General features: G+C 40.7%; 1 protein-coding gene across 1 annotated transcript in view; it reads left to right on the top strand.

Moving 5' to 3' along the window:
* Cytip (cytohesin 1 interacting protein) overlaps window positions 1–16,232 on the top strand; it is a 61,922-nt gene that overhangs the window by 33,743 nt on the left and 11,947 nt on the right. The window contains exons 2-6 of the mRNA XM_021152841.2: window positions 2,153–2,537; window positions 10,704–10,753; window positions 11,056–11,110; window positions 13,945–14,047; window positions 14,245–14,338. Of these exons, the coding sequence (XP_021008500.1) occupies window positions 2,364–2,537; window positions 10,704–10,753; window positions 11,056–11,110; window positions 13,945–14,047; window positions 14,245–14,338 (476 nt within the window). The 5' untranslated portion in view covers window positions 2,153–2,363. The remainder of the gene's footprint in view (window positions 1–2,152; window positions 2,538–10,703; window positions 10,754–11,055; window positions 11,111–13,944; window positions 14,048–14,244; window positions 14,339–16,232) is intronic.

The following is a 16,232-nucleotide window of genomic DNA, read 5'->3' as shown; positions in this document are numbered from 1 at the left end:
CTCTCTCTCTCTCTCTCTCTCTCTTTCTTTCTTTTATTTTCTTTCTTTTCATTAGGTTGGATTTACTTCCATGATGGTTCAGGAAATTACAATTTAATTAATTTTTAACATATAACTCCTTTCTCTTTTACTAACCTTTTATTCTCACAGACAGACATTTCTTTTACAGTTTGTACATTTAAGACAAAATGTAAACTTAAAGTTAAAAGTTGCCTCTTGGTCTCTCCTAACTGAGAGGATGTGGTACATTAATGTAGAAACTGTCGTGAGTGTATCTGACTATGACCCACATGTGGTATTTAGATCTTAAAGAGATGATCCGAAGAAGTATGACAGGCCTCTTTAGAGAGTAGAGTGCAGAAAGAACGTCAAATCTGTCCTTTCTGTCCTATGGACACTGAAGCACACCTCAGACCTGCATGGTAGACAGATTGAGCAGATTGTCTACTGTATCCCCTTCTCACAGTAATGAAGAGGCTGAGAGGGAATGGAAGGTAAATCCCAAAGGGAAAAAAAGCCCACAACTTCTAAAAACCTACACAGTCACACACTGCTGTAAGTCAACAATTTGGTGTCTGAAGGCTACGTTGTCATTGAAGATGAGTCATTTTATCATAGATGACACTACTGATCGGGATATTATTCAAAGTGTGTAGTAAGTGGCATGATGTAGGCCTCAAGAATCAGAAGAGAGACCCGAACCATCAAGATTGGCCAGTTCGTAAATACATTTGTGGGTGTGACCTGACTGATGTGTATGGGCAGGGAGCAGATGCGCCTTTGTTTTTTTGTTTTTTTGTTTTTTTTTTATACTAATGGAATATAAATGTAAATGTAGTTATTGAAAGAGTCAGCTTGTTAGGTGCATTTTATGGCATATAGTGAAACATGCTTCCTCCTCTCTCCAGTCAATCATTAATGTCTGCAATCTACAGACTAATACCTCATAACACTGAACTTGTACAGTTACTGTTTTCATTGATAGAACTTGGCTTGATTCAATGTTTGGAAGTATTAACACATTTACCTGACTGTAAAATTCCTAGAGGAAAAAAAATATTGTTAAGCTACCAAAGTTACCAGCACTTTCTTTTGAATTACACATATCTGCCCCCTAAAAGGATGTGTGCTTGTTATCTCCAACTTGGATTTTGTATGTTTTCAGGGACATCATCTTCTTTCGATCCTAATTCAGTTCCAACAGTAAGGAGTCATGCTGTGGTAGAGTGTTACCTTTCTCAGATCCGGCTTCCTCTTTTCATTAATTCTGACGACTTTATGACTCACACTTGGCCAGTTCTGCTTGGGTTGAACTCACCTCGAGTTCTAGTGCACACATTCCATTCTAGCTTGGAGCTTTTCTAACTCTTGCAAACTCTAGTAGTGACCTTCCAAACGACTTTTACGTGCGTGTTTGACTTCTGTGATATTTAAAACTTCTCCTTTTTATTTTTGCTTTGATTCTGCCTTTTACTTTCCTGCTTCTGGGTGAAACCTGTTATCTTCAACTACTTGAAAAGTACAAAATTAAAAAAATAAAAAAAGCAGCTCTTTTCAAGCTCCTTCCGCCCCCACTGTGATGGCATACTGCCACAGGAACCATCCTGTGTTATCTTAGCTTGACGACCCCCTTCTTTCCCACCGCTTTCTTCCCCCCTAAAGTTGTAGGTATGAGTAGCCCCAGATACGAACAACGTTCTGCACTAAATACGCTGCCTTTCCTTTCTCTCCCCGGTATGTTCTTATAAAGCTGATGGGTAATTGCGGTAAGAATAAAGCGGCATAAAGGCAATTAGGTGAATGTCAAATGGCTACAGCTCTAGGGACAGAATGCATTTTTGATGAACTTTAATGAGCTAGAGGGAGGAACACCACAAGGACTTTACCAGAGAACAATCTGGCCAGCACCTGTGACATTTACAGCCAAAGGATTGAGCGAGGGCACAGTCTGTTAAGTGCACGGAGGTGCTAATATTAAATGAGAACGCGGGTAGTAAGCAAATGAGTGAACTTGAACAAAGTTGTTTTCTTTTCTTTCTCTGGAAAATTCTGTTTTGAGTACCCATAGCCATAGAGTATCAAACTCTATGTTCTGAGTGTTTGAGGGAGGAAAAGTACACTGATATTTTTTTCTTTTTTTTTTTAATTGTAGAAAAGGAACGCAAGGTTCTCTCAGGAGCGCTGGAGAGTAGGAGTGACCTCCTCTATAGGCTTTGTGCAACAGTGTCTCAAACCACAGCAGTCACATGGGTTCTGTTGGCTTCGCTACTTTTTCGACTGCGTGTCAGAGGGCTGTGCATTTCGCTTCCTCCCTCCTGCAAGGCCAGGGAACCATGTGTTGGCGGGATTAATCTTTGCCCACAATGTCTCTGCAAAGGCTTCTGCAGCGGCAGGGCAGCAATGGCAATTTGGAGTACTGTGCTGACTCTGCCTACGGCTCCTACTCCGTCCTCACCGGCCAGCTCACGATGGAAGACAACCGAAGGATTCAAGTGCTGGCAGACACTGTAGCTACTTTGCCCCGGGGACGAAAGCAGGTAAGGTTGCAGCGCTGTCTAGAGTGTTCACGTTTGCCTGACCTCTGCTGAAAGTGGTACCGGCTCCTGCGTGTCTCTGTTAACTTTGACTACCAGCCTTACTCCCTGCACTTAGGAGTCATTTCGGTTCTTATTCAAAGGAGAGTTCTTTTCCCTGAGGAGAACCTCTGTCTACTACCCAATTAACTTAGAAATTAATGACTGAGAGTACATGTGAGGGGGGAGGTGACATGTCTACCAGAGATAGTATCACAGTTGAAGGATGAAAAAACAGTCACTTTTTTTTTTTTTAAAGTAAGACTCAAATATTTGTCTTCATTTAAATATGTGCTCAGGTAAAATGAAAGTTGTTGAGAACAACGAACGTGAAGGTCATTTACAGGTACACAACCCACACGACCAACACTCCTCAGTTTGTGTATCTGTTCATTGTCTCCCTCTGGGCTTACCTCCAGGCCCTGTCAGTTCACAATTGAGAGAAGACTTCTTGAACACTACCTCTGTCAGCCAAGTGAATTCTTCAGCCCCGGAGCAATGATAGAACCTTGGGCTATTGGGAAGTAGGACTTTTGGGGGGAGGTGAAGGTTGGTTAGAATCCCAGCTGGGCTGCTTGGTAGCTGTGGCATACAGAGCAAGTTGGTAGCTGCCCCATAATGCTCACATTATGTCTTTCTGAAAAGGAAGCTATCAAACTAAAGTCCATTCACTTGATTAGGTAACAGCAGAAACAACCTCCTTGAACCCTCTGCCCTTTAAGTAAGGAAATATACAGGGCACTTGGTACTCAATAAAGGTTGCTCTAAAATTTTTATGAAATGTCTTTAGAGATGAAAACTCAACTGGAAAAGTCTGTGTCTAGTGAATTTGTTCCGAATCTTTGGTCTTCCATTTGTAATACATAAGAATGAACTATATACCACTTTATGTATTTTGATCATATAATTTTCTATAAGGTCCAAGGTGTGTATTTGAATTTATATAAACAGTCATGCTCAAGACGTTTAGAACTGACTTAAAACACAGCTTTGTGGCTTACTACATTGTGCATATTGTGTTCTCCTCTGAGCTCATCTAACTTCAGCATTACAAAGTTGAAGCGTAGAGGAGAGTCAGGACCTGATGTGGTGAGCGGATTCCTTGGCATTTTCCACAGTGATGAAGCTCATTTGCTAGTAGTTGATTGTCATTCTCAATCCAAAGTGCTTTCATAATACAAAGTTTGGTGAACATCTGTATCAATTTATAAATGGGCAACACAGGAAACGCCAACGGGTTTACTCAGATTCTAAACAGAGAGCAGTCTGTTTCTCTTTCTATTTGCTACAAAGCCATTACACCAAATTCTGATCATTTGCTATCCTACGATTTGTTCTCGGCATATATCACTTACCAGGAAAAATACTGTTAATAACTGCACCACGGAGGGAATCTTTCCAGATCTTGTTCTCAGCTCAGGCTTTACACTGTGCCAGTCCCTGCCAGGTAAATCAAGCTATATGTCAGCCCTGAGGGCTGGAGAAGGGTTAGCATTAGGGGACAGTTTGAGCAGGTGTTGGACAGCATATATGTAACATGTCTCCATAAATTGTCTTGCAGGCTGTAGGGTATTCCTAAGCCTGGGAATCCCTAATGTGGGGGCACAGACTCTGGTGTGTCAGGAAAAGCCAGTGTGTGCCTGTGAGAGCTGAGAGGAGGGACAGCATGTTGCAAATTTCCTTGAGAAAATAGTGCAGTTGGCTCTTGCTATCCACAGAGCATTGGTTCCAAAACTACCATCTTTGAAAAATCAAAGACTAGAGATGTTGGAGTCCCTGATATAAAATGGCAGCATATTTGCCTATAAACTACTAAGACCATGTCTAATACCTAAGACAATATCACTTGCTATGTGAGTAGCTGTCACATTAGAGCATTTAGAGGCTGAGGGTTGAAAAGAAACTTACACATGTTCAGTACAGAACATGCCATGTGTTTCGTTTCTATGGAGTATTTTCATCATCACCTGGTTGAACGGACAGATTCAAAACTATCATTTGACCAGCACCTATAGCCATTGAATAATTGGTTTGAGATATTGTGGATTTTAGGAACTTCATTCTAGAAATGAGACAAGTAGGTGGAGGAACTTTTACAGTAGTTGGTGAAGGAGTAGACGAGGCAATGGAGAGAAAGGGTAAAGACTTGTTGATCAACAGCAGTAAGGACCAAGGAGATCCAGCTGGCTTTTAAGCCTGAGTTTAGATAGTACAAAGTGGAAAAGGACAGTAAGAAGGACTGGATGGGTATTAAAGGGGACCATAGAGGGATTTATGAATATAAAATGTGTGAGCACACAGACTTGATATGCCACCCACTTATGTATGGGCCCTGTTGTATTTCTTCGCTTTCTCCTCTCATACGCTTAAACACACTGTGTGATGTACTTCTTCTATCCTTGAAACCTTTTCTTACTTTTCTATTTCCCAAAGGGGAAAAAAACAAAAACAAAATGAAACCAAACATTTTGGGCATAGACTCCTATAATCCCTGTCAGTGAATCTTCAAAAAGGTATATGTCAAGATTTTATAGTTTCCCACAGGGATAGTCACCTTCTATTAATTATTTCTTAGAAAAACAAACAGACAAGCAAACAACAATTACAAAAACAGCAGCCCACCCCTCTGGCCCTGTGTGAATGGTCTGTACCAGGATCCTATGAGGCAATTGCGGTAACAGGTGTTCCTCTGTCTGCTGTTATTCTTGCTACTCTGAGGGTGACATCAGCGTTCATACTTCTTGTTGTTGTGGCTTTGGCTTCTGCAAAGCTATAAGTGGCTAGCTTGTAGCTTCAGCTTAATTTTCAGGATCCACTGGTTGTTTGCACTCAGGGTTGTTTAAAAATAGATCTCCCCGCCCCTCTTTCTCTGTGTGTGTGTGTGTGTGTGTGTGTGCGTGTATTATTTCAGTACCTGCATTTGTAGAAGTGCCAGACACACCAAGAATGCTTCTAATTTTGAACCTTGGTTGTTTTTTTTAAAGTGGGGGGGGGGGCAAAGTCCCTGCAATATAAACTCCTGAGGGAGGGTGTTGCCAGGAAAGGGAAGTTTTATAACCATGCCATGCCCCAGGGGTAGGTATTGTGCCTGACTGCCTCTCCCAGGAGACTGTACTGAAGGTGGCTTTTACCTAGTGCTCCAGTGACAACAGGGAATCTGGTACACAGGTATGACGTTTGAGTATGAATTAGACCCAAACAGATCATCATTGTCTAATTTTCTCTTAGTGAGGAAATTAGCGCTAATGAGGAAGCTTCTGGATGGCTGGCTTCACATACACTTTTGGTTAGGGATGGTGCTAAATGCTTGTAAGGGGTATATCTCTGGGTAGGGGTCTGCCTACAGGGAGGACTTTCTTTGTCCTAGTACCTCATCAATAGGCAACATCAATACTGTAGTGTTATGTCTGGGTTAATACCCAACCATTCTTTAAGATTTATTTATTTGTGTTTATGAATACACTGTTGCTGTCTTCAGAGACAGCAGAAGAGGATACCACATCCCATTTCAGGTGGTTGTGAGCCACCATGTCATTGTTAGGAATTGAACTTAGGACCTCTGGAAGAGCAGTCAGTGCTCTTAACTGCTGATCCATCTCTCCAGCCCTTCAACCATTCTTTAAAAGAGGTGCGGGGCTGTGATCAGACCTTCCTGGAAGCTGGGACAACCCATTTACAGGAGTATGGGTCTGATAGGTATGGCATTGACTTTACTTTCGTTATTTTGTTGTGTCTTTGGATAGTTTGATAATCCTTTCTGTTTTAATGGTCTGACTTTCAAAAGTAGGGGAGAGCTGTATTCATGAAACAGTTGGGAGTAAAAGTAAGATAGGCAGGCGACTGGGAAGAGCCAAGGACATAACTTGAAACAAAGTACTTAAAAAAAAAAGAAAGAAAAAGGAAGAGAAAAAAAGGCCCACTTTTGAATCTGTACCCTCTCCTTACCACACCTACATTTTGTGTGTGGGGGTGGGGTGGGGTGGGGTGGGGGGGAAGTGAGGTCACAGAGCCCGGGTGAGAACATAACAATCTAACCTAGCAGCAAAAGTGGCTTCAGTGTTGGTCTCTGAGCTGCTCTGTGGCAGGTTATCCATCAAGCTGTGTTTCCGATTTCCTTCTATTTTGCACACTGACAGCTGCTGTATTTGGTCTTGATTTTGCACTAAAGAGAGACCCGTGAATCACACTGCATAGCAGGAGGCATGGTGTGTGGAATATTAATGCCTTGTCTCTTAAGTTGTCTCACTGAAAGCAGAGGAACTTCTCTAAGATCAGCCCTAGACACCAGGCTCCTGGCTAGTGAGGAGATAAGGAGCCTCCTCTCCTGCAGTCAGAGCCCAATGTGTAGCTTTCAAGCCTGCCAAGTTGCTAAACCTAGACTTCTCATATTAGATAATGTGTAATAAAAGACAGCTGTTGTCAGCATATGCTGTAAATTGCACACCAGTTCTCCATTCATGAATTTGGGGGCGGGGTTTGGGGCATCATTACAACTCAGAAGAACTCTGGCTGGGAGGGCAGTCTGGGGCACACCTACTCCATCCAAGTCTACATCTTTAAATAGGGCTGGTGCATGCTAGGGAGAGGGAGATGGGGAAAACTTGATTCGGAAGTCTCGGGCACACTCCGAGTAACACAGGCAGTTTAGCAGGCGAGCAAGGCAGAAGATTGAGAGTTTCTTTTATGTGATCCTTTAAGGCAGCCCCGATAAAAATTAAGAGGACATTGTGTCAAGATGTGGCCGTTCCCTGCCTGGGAGTGGTGGCACACACCTTTAATTCCAGCACTTGGGAGGCAGAGGCAGGCAGATTTCTGACTTCCAGGCCAGCCTGGTCTGGAGAGTGAGTTCCAGGACAGCCAGGTCTACACAGAGAAGCCCTGTATCAAACACAAACAAACAAATGAGCAAGATGTAGCTGTTCCCTCCCACCCCCATCAGAGAGTATGATGGTAGCTATTGTATTTAAATTGCTTTTTTATTTATATGTTCATTGCTTAAAATAGCCTATTTACTAATCCATAATGGAAGGTATTTTATAATCTGATTTAGTTTGAACTTTTGTGTCACTGATAACCCAAACAAATGAGTAGCAGGAGTGCTTCCCCGCTGCCTTAATATTCACTTTTAGTCAGAGAGCTACACAGAACTGTTAAAAAGGGGGAGGCTAGGGGCACCCTCTTCTGTATAGAGAAACCTGTTTGGTGGACCTAGAAGATTATAGACTTAAATCTATGCAAAATAACCAGTCACTTAAGAGGCACACTGAAGAACTCTTGAGACTCCCAACAATTCTATAAATACTGGACAAGGAAAAGGACTTTTAACATTATGGTAGCCAGACATTTTATTAATTCTTGCCACCTGTTGGATTTGTGAGGACTAATTACATCTCTCCAAAATTCATTCATTTAGCATTAGTTTTATTTGTTTTCCTTAGCTCTCGTTTTATACTACTTGATTTTTGAGTAGTTTCTTACCATCCTGTTGGTTTCTTTTGGCTTTTTCAATAGTATATTTTAGATTTTAATTTTTTTTCTTTTAAAAAAATCACCCTTGGAGCCTGGCGTGATGGCACATGCTTTTAATCCCAGCACTTGGGAGGCAGAGGCAGGCAGATTTCTGAGTTCGAGGTCAGCCTGGTCTACAAAGTGAGTTCCAGGACAACCAGGGCTATACAGAGAAACCTTGTCTCGAAAAACCAAAAAAAAAAAAAAAAAAAAATTACCCTTGGATTTTTTTCCCCTATGAACATTTAATTTAACGAAAGACAAAGTTAGAGAGGGATCCTAACACATCACATTGAACTGAATGCCTCACCGTCAGTCACTTGCAGATGGCATCTGAGGCTTAGTTTGTCTGTCTGTTTTACTATTTTTAAAGTCATAATCTCCCCTTGGCCTCTCGTGAAGCACTGGGGTGGAAAGTAGAAGCAGTGTTTTTTCCCCAGAGTCTCAAAGCGTACAGATGGCTATCTGCAGAAGTGAAGCCCTCCATCAAGTACACCCTATGCCCTTCATATCCATGCCCGTGTGTAGACACATACACGCCTCTAGATGAATGATAAGGGAATGATGTACAAACCACAATGGCAAGAGCAACGTTTTAAAAACATAAATTCCTTAGTGGTGGTTATAATGAACAGAATTAAAGACAGCTGAAACAAGTACCTGAAAATATGTGAGTTAGCTGTGAAATACAAGGAAATGCTAATAATGAAAACAGATTAAGAAAATCTGAGCACACAATAGGGTGAGATGGACAATGCTTGCAAATACACCTTTTAAAAATACCTTTCACAAGGATGGAGCCTTCAGATGGAGCCTTCTGACTTAACTGAAAGTTCCCACTCTTGTTAACCTCTCCCCCCGGTCCCCCTCTGTGTGTGTGTGTGGGGGGGGTACATTCATACATTCAATAATTTAGGCACAAAACCAGATTATTGCAAACCATTCAAATTGCTGTAGGTATCCCATAATTAGTCCTTATAAATCAAAAGCTGAAACTTATTACGAGCCAAGATGATAATTTTAGGTCTGAGCCCTTCTGCCTGAGATTCCAGGTATGACTGACAAAAGAACACAGAGCAATTGCTACATATAAAATCTGTGGATGACTACACCTTTCCGATACGTATAGTGACTGGTGGTTGAATTCTTAACACTGAGGCATCCCAGAAAATTGTGCAATTGTTGGCATTTGGTGACTGGCAATTGAGTAACCCAGACTTCTGTGGAACTTGTCCTGTATGCATTAATTTCTCCTGTGTATTTTCCATGTGTGCTTTTATCCCCACATCATTTTTATTTATCTGTACCAACTGCATGGATTCACTATTTTTTTTATTTGCTTATGAATGACAATTGCAGGAAGTTGGCATTTAGACACCATGGCTTATTGGCAGAAAAGATGGCCCCTCATTAAGATCACTTGTGCTCTTGTAGAAGAGCTATATTCAATTTCCCATGCGCTTATGGACGCTTACAACAGGTAGCCCTTAATTTGGTAACCTCTTCTGACCTTGCGGACATCCGTCACCACATAGCATGTGTGTGTGTGTGTGTGTGTGTGTGTGTGTGTGTGTGTAACAAAACCTTTTAAAAATATAATTAGGAGCAAAAGTTATGTCTTGAGTCCTTGGAACAGTGTTTAAGAAAGGACTAATTCATAGCTAACATCTATTAAATATTTCTTTAACAAACCTACAACATTGTTAGAAATTGACCGCAGTCCTTACAACTAAGGTCTTCCCTTTTGCTGACCCCCTCTCTTTATAAGAGTCTGGCTCGACCCTGGAAGCTTATGCTTATATGACTTTTCCCAAAATGTGCAGAAGAGTGAGCGTTAAGTTATAGCATTATGAAGTTTCTTCCCTTTCTTGGCAGGAAATCTTACTATATTCTTCCAAAACTATTGTGAAATAAACCATAATCGAAATTGAGGTTTGGAGTCCCTCCCTCACCTTTCCTAATCTATTTTTTTATTCTCTAACCTATTTGTGCGTGGGTGGTGGTGTTGAGAACTGAGTGAGTGTCACTGAGTGTGTACGTGCATGCAGTGCTGTGCGTGCAGAAGTCAGAGGACAAACTGCAGCCGGTTCTCCCCTCTCACCAATCAAACCTGGGTGGTATCTTTACCCACTGAGCCATCTTGCCAGCCATCTTCAATAATATTTTTATATGTAAGCTCATTCTTTACAGATTTTCTTAGCCTACAAAGAGTAACACACTGAACCGTTATAAACAGAAGCATTTCATCAGTGTTTAAAAAAATATGGGCTGCATGGTTTTCGTATTATTTTATGTAGGTGTTTCAGTGTGGTTATAAATTGCTAATTTTGAGAAGTAGACATAAATGCAACTTAGGTGTAAAGCCCTTGCGGGACGTTTGAGGTCTGCGACATGGTATGAACCCCCACCCCCCTAGTATCTTACTATTTGAGCTTTTCCTCATCTTCTCAACAGAATGTCTGGAGTCCCTGTTCTCTCAGACTCTCCTTTGCTGTTAAAAGAGAATGGACATTATTAATCTTATCTAAAAGGGCTTCCAGGATAACAAGAAAGAACAACGTCCTTTGTAATGCAGAGCAGTTGCACACATGTCTTAAAGACCTTGCTTTTTATATTTTTCAGCTCGCGTTGGCCAGATCAAGCTCTTTAGGTGATTTTTCCTGGTCTCAAAGGTAAAGAGATTCATTTTTTCCCTTTCCTTAACATTCTTCCCTTCCCCTTCCCTTCCCCTTCCCTCCCCTTCCCTTCCCCTCCCTTCCCTTCTCCTTCCCTTCCCTTTCTCTGCCTGAGATAAGTGCAACACACACACACACACACACACACACACACACATTCACTCACTCACACATTGCTAACCTATACTACAATTGTAGAAATGAAAGTTAATTTTCATTGTAACAGTTATTGTTAATATTAAATATATGCTAAATACTATATTTTAATATCTATGCACTTTATTTATTTTTACTTACAGGAAGGTTGTTACTGTGGAAAAGCAGGACAATGGAACATTTGGATTTGAAATTCAGGTGGGCAGTTTTAAAACATTTTAGATTTATTTCCAAAGGAAAAACAGGCACTAATTCCATCATGATATTTGTAAGGAACAATGAAGTCAGGGTAGGGTTAGCATGGCCATGGAGACTAGATTTTATTTAGTGTGTGGTTGTTTGTTCAGTGTGTTGAGTATTATGGGGAGAAAAAATGTTGGAGCATATATTTCTCTAGAGATGCAGCTTGCTCCTTATGCATCACTCTGGTCTTCCTTAAGGAGAACTCCAAACAAAGGTGCTTGATATTTCTGGATCTTAAATAAGAAAGCAAAAGGCATTTACAGAAGTTTATTTTCATATAATCATATTCTTGTATTGTACGTAAATCAGATTCTAAATACTTGAGTTGGGCATGGTGGTTCACAGCTTTAATCCCAGCAGCACTTGGGAGGCAGAGACAGGGAGTTCCAGGCTAGCAAAGACTACACTATGAGACCCTGTTTCAAAATAAATAAATAAATAAATAAATAAATAAATAAATAAATACTTGCCAGATGGTATATCTGTGTATATAGACTCCAATAATGTTACAATTGAGACCAGTTTTTTTTGGAGGGGGTATAGTGAGAAATTTATAGCACACACAGACACACACCATAATAACAGTTTATTACTTGAAAACCATTGGTGAAAATTAGTACTGGTCTTCATAGGTTTCAATGTAGCTGTCCAAGAATATCTGTTGCCTGTCTTTTCATATTATATTTGAGAAGGTGGAGAATAGAGTCACGTGGACTGTAGTCTAATTGAGTGGAGCAACTTAAGTCTCATTTCCCCCACATTGTTTCTGCATTTCTTTCCCACGTGCTTTGCATAATCGTATTCTTATGCTGTATGTCAGAGTTTAGGTCTTCGTCAATGAATGCTGCTTTCAGAAAACTTGGCTATGATAGCAACCCCATGAAAGGGAACTTGGTTGTATTTTAAGAGCAGGAGCAGGAAGCTGCAGCTTTAAATGTGTTTCATGAGTAAAGAAACAACATGGAATGAACGGGGAAGTAGTGGGGACAGAGGTTTCTGCTTTCTGAGCTCCATTCCTCTAAAATGTGGTGCAGTCTATAATTTACCATAAAATCATTGGGACATAATTTTCTACCAAAAACATGTGCTAAATCTATCAGATTTTAGAAGTACAGCCCCCTCACAAGAGAGCCATTTGACTTTCTCTGAAGATAATTGTATGTCCACTCCAGCCTCTTCAAGGTTGCCTAGAGGTAGTAACTGCATGCCTATCACTGATAGCTTCTCTTTCTCCCTCACCACAAGTGTGTGTGTGTGTGTGTGTGTGTAAAATCAAAGTGAAAAATCATCTTTACTGGAGGACAGATCACAGAACCATGAAACCTTAGGAACTCAGAGAGACATGGTGGCTTCACCTCTGAGCTACAGCGCCTATATGTCATCTCAGAAGTCGATACTTCACAGGGACGCTCGAGACAATTTCTTTCTGAGCCAACAGAACACAAGGATGGGAGATGTGGGTGGGCGATATTGTCATATTATTTGACCAAGTATTCTTTTCTGTGCCTTCATGGCTTCTGGTTTCCCCTTTTTAACTCTAACCCCCAAATTCACAGCTGCTCTGCAATGTGCATGTGCACATAAATCAGAGTGCTTCTTCTGTTCGGTGCTCACTTTGATACCCAGGCATAGGAGGTGGGTTTTCCTGTTGATGTGGCTTGCTATAACAGTGACTTCTAAAAGGTTTATCAATCAGTTTTCAGCTCTTATGGCACATAAATTAAATTGGCTTCTATTTCTACAAGGAGCTGAGCTCTGGTCTGAGGCAGGAAATTATCACAAAAGGTTTTTGATTCAGGTGGAACACATGTGATAGGCCACTTAAAGTTCCTCTTCCTTTCAAATAGAAGATTCTAAATGTACTACATCTGAGTAGAAATCAGCATTTAACAGAAGCCAGTGACTAGCTCTGGGAATATCTGTGTGTGACTGATCATCGTGTCTCAGGTGTGGATTCCTCTAGAAGAAAGCAGCACTCGGATGTAGCTCAGCTTTTAGCAGTCAGATTTGAAAGGATAACTCAAAACACTGTTTTTTTTTCAGAGCTACAAAATTGTTATACAGAGCAAATGTTTCCCTAGTGTTTTTATACACTTCGAAGTAAAAACTAAAAACACCAATAGAACTCACTGAATTATTTGTGTCAAACTGAGACATCTGGGGAAGCATCTCTCTCTCTCTCTCTCTCTCTCTCTCTCTCTCTCTCTCTCTCATTTAGTTGGATGATTGAAGAACTGGTGAGAATTCAGGGCAGGAGGGGTCTGTGTGCTCAGAAGTGAAACTGACTGAGTCAATTAGAACAAACCTAGGTCAGATTGTCATTATTTGCAGAACTCTGATTTAATATAATTACTGTTGGCCCATCTCCCTGCTGGGTATTTTCTATCTCATACTCTCTCCCCCAATGCCTGTTTTAGCCTGGAACACCCACAAGGATCGTTTTCTTCCACTTGGCTATGGTTGTTTCATCCCTTTGAGAACTAAGACTCTTAATTTTTTTTTCTTAATAAATGCACAGTGAAATCATCAGGTGGTCTCTTAGGCTTGTAAACAGAACATCTGGAGACACTCACATCCCACTTTCATTCTCATACAAGATGTTTTATGAATGGAGTTGGCTGTCGATGATCTGGTGGGATTGCAAAATTGGTAATTTCCATTCAGTGTATGTCGAGAAAAGCGTTTCCAAAGTTGTCCTTTGCCCTACCTATTATGCCATGGTTTTAGGTTTTGGCCAATATTTGTTGACCTTTTGGAAAAGTTACTATGTATCCACTTATATTTTATAGACCTACAGAGTCCAGAACCAGAACATCTGTTCCGCAGAAGTGTGCACTATGATCTGCAAAGTGCAGGAAGACAGCCCCGCTCACTGTGCTGGCCTGCAAGTTGGTAATGTAGCTCTGCTCATACTAGACGTCATTAAATACCCCAAACCTCTTTGATAGCGAAGGTTAGGAAGCAGTTGCTGCTTTGGATTTTCTTGAGTGACACTGTGGTTTGGGAATGTGCTTGTTTTGCCTCATTTCCATGTTGGGGGGATTGTTTACGTAGCTAATAAAACATTCATTTCTCTGGGCATCCCACAGGTGACATCTTTGCAAATGTCAATGGTGTGAGCACAGAAGGCTTTACTCACAAACAAGTGGTTGACCTGATCCGATCATCAGGAAATCTGCTAACGTAAATATCCACTTAGTTGCTGTGGGGTTTCAAAGATGTTTTGGTGTCTGGGAATACCTGACAAGTGGGTGGCTTGTCTGGTTTTGTAGACATTATTTGTCTGTGGTGCACAAGAATGCAGCATACACAGCGGTGGGGTATGGACATTTTTATTGGCCCCTTTGTTTCCCAAGGTTTCATGAGTCAACATCTGAAGTTGACTTCAGACACACTAGACAAAAGTCCTTGTGGGAGGGATATCAATTGCTAATGTATTTTTAATGTCAATTCAATAAAACTGGCACACATTTCTTTGGACCAAGAGAAATTGGTCCTGTTCTCACAGTTCATGAAATCTTTGAGCCACAACGTTTTTTTCCCCTCTCTCATATGCCTCAAACTTCTTGATTTTTTTCCTCTGTTATTGTTTTATAAGAGATAATGAAATGTTCCCACCTTGGAACATATATAGTCATAGACACTAATGTTCAATTTATTAGAAGGTCTTCCCAGCTACTCAAAGGGTTTAATCTTTGAGACTGATCTTAACAATCTCAAGAAAGTATATCTACAAACACACCCATTATTATCCACAAAGTCATAACTATCTAACAAAATAGACACCATTGGATTTCTTTCACTGTGTACTAAGGACCCAACAGGACCTTAATAATCAGTTGTAGGGCAATTCATTATTGCATAAAAAATCATATGTACTGAGCAAATATTAAGTTTTAATCTAAGGAGGCAACAAAAAACACTGTAGAACTCTAAAAATCATAGAAGATTTCTAAGAAAAGTCTGAAATTTCAAAAATTACAGTTACTGATAACCACTATAGGAAAGGTAGATAGTGTCACGAGGGAGTCCACTGAGGAAGACAGTAGCTAGTTGAGCTGAGATTTTCAAAGTGTTCCATTCACTCTGAGGAAGTACTGTTGGAGCTGAGACCAGAGGGAAGGAATGGTCATTTGAACTCCTCGTGGGAACATGGAGGTAAAGAAAAATATCGTTGAGCCCTGGAAATGGATTTGGCATATTCTAAGGGTGAACTGAACCAGGCTTATGGATTAGCGAGACTGTATGAGTGGTGAAGTCACCGTTGGCCAAGCATCAGATTATGAGATACATTGCTGTTCCAGGGTGTTTGGATTTAGTTCAGAGTTGGGTGGTTTCAACATTACCTAATTAATTTTTCTTCACAGGCTCTTTGTCAGTCCAGGTTTATTCTTTTACATAGATGAAGTGCCTGGGGCTAAAGAGAGGTTAGTTGAATTCAGCCCGGTAGTGAGTGACGTTGGGACCCAGTCTTCTGAGGATGTATGTCAGGACTGGCTTTTACCAGTTACAGCTGTGCATAGTGAACTGCCAGTAGAATCTACTAGAGTCTTTCTTCATGGGTACTTCAAAGGAAGTGTTGGGTGGGTGATTGAAATGAGGCAGATTTTAAATGCCCTTTGAGGTTTAAGGGGTAAAAGTTAGGAAAGCTTTGTCTCAAAGAAACCATGTTAAATCCAAGAGAAAACACTATTGGTTAGTGTCAGAAAAATATATCCCATGTAAATGAAGCAAGAAGACCATGTGTCAATAAGGGTAGAAATGGTCCTTAGAAACCCACAGCGGGGTAAAATATGACACAAGGTGACAAAATACTGAAGGGTGTCCCATCTCAACACTTGTGCACATCATTGCTTAGACAGATTAGAACACCACCATAAGTCTTATCTTCTTAGTGAGGCTATTGTCCAAAACTAACATCATCTCAATCAGAAATCACACAGCATTTGCTGTACTGTCATCTTATTATGTTGGGTCTGAGACTGGAAGAAAAGAGAAAATGTGATTTCACATTTAGAACTCCAACCATATCTTTAAATTTTCTCATGCTTTCATAAATATAACTATAATTTAGTTG

Source organism: Mus caroli, chromosome 2 (assembly GCF_900094665.2).
Source record: "Mus caroli chromosome 2, CAROLI_EIJ_v1.1, whole genome shotgun sequence".
Classification (NCBI taxonomy): domain Eukaryota; kingdom Metazoa; phylum Chordata; class Mammalia; order Rodentia; family Muridae; genus Mus; species Mus caroli.
The sequence above is the reverse complement of the archived record's forward strand: the minus strand, read 5'-3'. Positions and strand labels throughout refer to the sequence as shown.